The sequence below is a fragment of the Vigna radiata genome, chromosome 7 (genome assembly GCF_000741045.1).
Source record: "Vigna radiata var. radiata cultivar VC1973A chromosome 7, Vradiata_ver6, whole genome shotgun sequence".
Taxonomy (NCBI): Eukaryota; Viridiplantae; Streptophyta; class Magnoliopsida; order Fabales; family Fabaceae; genus Vigna; species Vigna radiata.
In genome coordinates, this window is record NC_028357.1 from 31,516,209 (window position 1) to 31,519,071 (window position 2,863).

Consider the following 2,863-nt stretch of genomic DNA (forward strand, 5'->3'; position numbering starts at 1 on the left):
ATATATATATATATATATATATATATATATATATATATATATATATATATATATATATATATATATATATATATATATATATATATATATATCAACATTCCACATTAATCATCATTTGTCTAATGAGCAATTTACTTATCTCTAACCCAAATTCCCAGAAGGCTTTTTTTTTAAGGTTTGCTTAGAGAGTATTAGCTTCCCATCGTGAAAAATGATATAATTTATCTGTCTTTTAAAATCTTAAATTTTGCTCAAAAAACGATCTATTCATCTAGTTTTTTATAATTTTAGAAATCTTAATTGATATATATTGGACTAGTCATTTGGTCATGTCAAACAATTTCTTCTTTATTCTTTTCAAAAAGATACATCATGTTTAAAATAATTTCCAGTCATACCAAATTGACTAAAAGGACACACCATTATCATTCAAAACTCGCAAAATTAGCAAAGCATATCATATATAATGTAAATCTTTAACACCTAAAACAACAACTACTGCAATATTCATAAATCACTATGTCTTATTATCCCTCACAGTGATAAATTTAAGTATTTTAATTACAACATCCAACCAATCAAATAATTCAATTCATGATAACAATGAAAATATACTAGGTTTTTTACATCTATTATTTTAAGCTTTTTATGTGTTATAGGTCAAATGTAATTGCAAGAGCCAGAATTTTACGTCTGTTATAAATGCAACATAGGTAAATTTGTGTCTATTATAATAACAACAAATGTAAATTTTTTATTTTTTTTATCTGCATGAAATTTCTTCTTTTACTTTTTCTTCTTCTTCTCCTTCTCTTCTTTCTTCTCCTTCTTCTTCATCTAATAGGTCAACAAGTTAAAATTATGCTTCATCACGCACACAAAGAAAGAAAGTCAGAAAAATAATTGTTCACGCTTCATCATGCACAGGCCAACAATGCAAAGGGAGAAAATTAGAAAAATAAAGTAATGTTCATGCTTCATCATACATAGGCCAAGATAAAAAGAGAAGATGTGAAAAATCAACCTCAATGTAAAAAATAATCGGGGTAAGGAGGCTTAAGTACACTGCACACCACACACCACAAAGGAAGAATATGTAAGCTTCAAACACCAATGAAGATCGTAAAGTGGTCAAAAATCATGGCATCATCGAAAGTATTGTTCAAGTTGTGTTTCTATTCATGCACTACGAAGAAGAAATAAAAATAAAAGAGGTGTGAGGATTTTTTTTGTTGGAAGTCTCACATCAATTAGAGATAATGCCAATTCATAGTATATATGTATGTGCAAACCTCACTTTACTAGTCGATTTTGTGGGGTTGAGTTAGGCTTAAAGTCCACTTTTAACATGGTATCATAGTCATCGTCTATCCTAGCAGTATTTGTTGTTTGTTGGACATATTGTTCCACCCGTTATCGGACCTCTATCGGACTACCCATTAATGTCTAGTCCCACGCTGAAGATGTATATACCTCAGTATAAGGGTGATGCATTGAAAGTCTCACATCGACTAGACATTTTTTAAACCATTTACTTTTAACCCCTCCTCATTGAACATAAATTTTTATTTTTACATTAGACATATCTAGGTCAAAAATAAATTTACATTTGACCTAAATGGATTAGACGTAAAAACCAAAATTTGAGTTTGGTAAAAAAGGATCAAATAAATTTTGACAAAGTATTTTTAAAAGTGTCACCGTACATTTTTCATGATATTTACTAATCAAACATAAATTCACTCATGTAATAAACCTATTTTGTATTAGTGAAAGAAAAGTTTATCTTGAATCCCTTTAAACCACATACAAGAATTCTATATAATAAGTAAAACTTCTCAAAATTAATTAAAGAAGACAAAGATAAACTTACTTAAAAGAAAATTGATATGTTTAAAGATTAATATGTTTAATATCATAATATTTATGAAAGTCTCATATATTAAAAATAATAAAACAGAAAAATGAGAAATTTAAAAAGAATGTAAAGAAAGGGAAAGAAATAGTTTCTAAAACAGTAATAATCTTTATAAAATGAAATATGATTATAGTTAAATTTTCTATTTATAAGTTTTATATTTTACTAATAAAATTTCAAGTTCAATTTACAAATAATCACTGGTTTTATTATTCTTTTAGGTTTTATAGGATTTTTTTAAGATTTATTTTAACAATAATATTCTTAAGTTCTACTAACCTCTTAATTATAAATTAAAGTTCAATAACTTTGAATATTAATTGACAACAAAGAAAATACTGCAAAAAATATTTAATTTTATGAAAACGTGAAACATACAAAAGTGTTTATTTGAAAATTGTCACTTTATTATATTCACTAAACAACTGTCTTATAGGTCGCGATTTTATTTTAATTTGATTCTTATATTTTTTTTCTCATAATATTTTTTAGATTTTAATAAAATGCTTCAATTTTGATTTTATTTTCTGATTTTTCCTATCTTAATAAAATTTCAAATTATTATTCCAGTTTTTAATATTTGTTTTAAAATAAACAAATAATGTTTATTTTATACATTTTAAAAAGTTTTTGGAGCATAACCTATTTTCACATTACATTGCAACAATATTATGTGTCACCTAATAATTTTTGTTCAACACATTTATAGCTAAATAGAACCATATAATTCGAGATACAATAATTACTAGTTTCTAAAATAAAATAAAATCTAAAATTACTTACTAAAAACATATTAAAAAGAGTTAAGGGAGCAGAAAAACATAACAAAAAAGCTTAAGAGGAAGTGAACAACATTGGAATCTGAAGACCCTCTTTGGGTGATATTCGAAATAATTGGAGATTCAGGATCTAGTTGGAATTTAGCTACAAATGTGATGTGAAAAT

At 25.4% G+C, this 2,863-nt stretch overlaps 1 protein-coding gene across 1 annotated transcript in view; it reads left to right on the forward strand.

The window, feature by feature from the left end:
• The window catches only part of LOC106766302, a 2,712-nt gene extending 2,042 nt beyond the window's left edge, over positions 1-670 (forward strand). Inside the window, exon 4 of the mRNA XM_022782771.1 lies at positions 660-670. Within this exon, the coding sequence (XP_022638492.1) occupies positions 660-670 (11 nt within the window). The remainder of the gene's footprint in view (positions 1-659) is intronic.
• Positions 671-2,863: the final 2,193 nt, after the last annotated feature.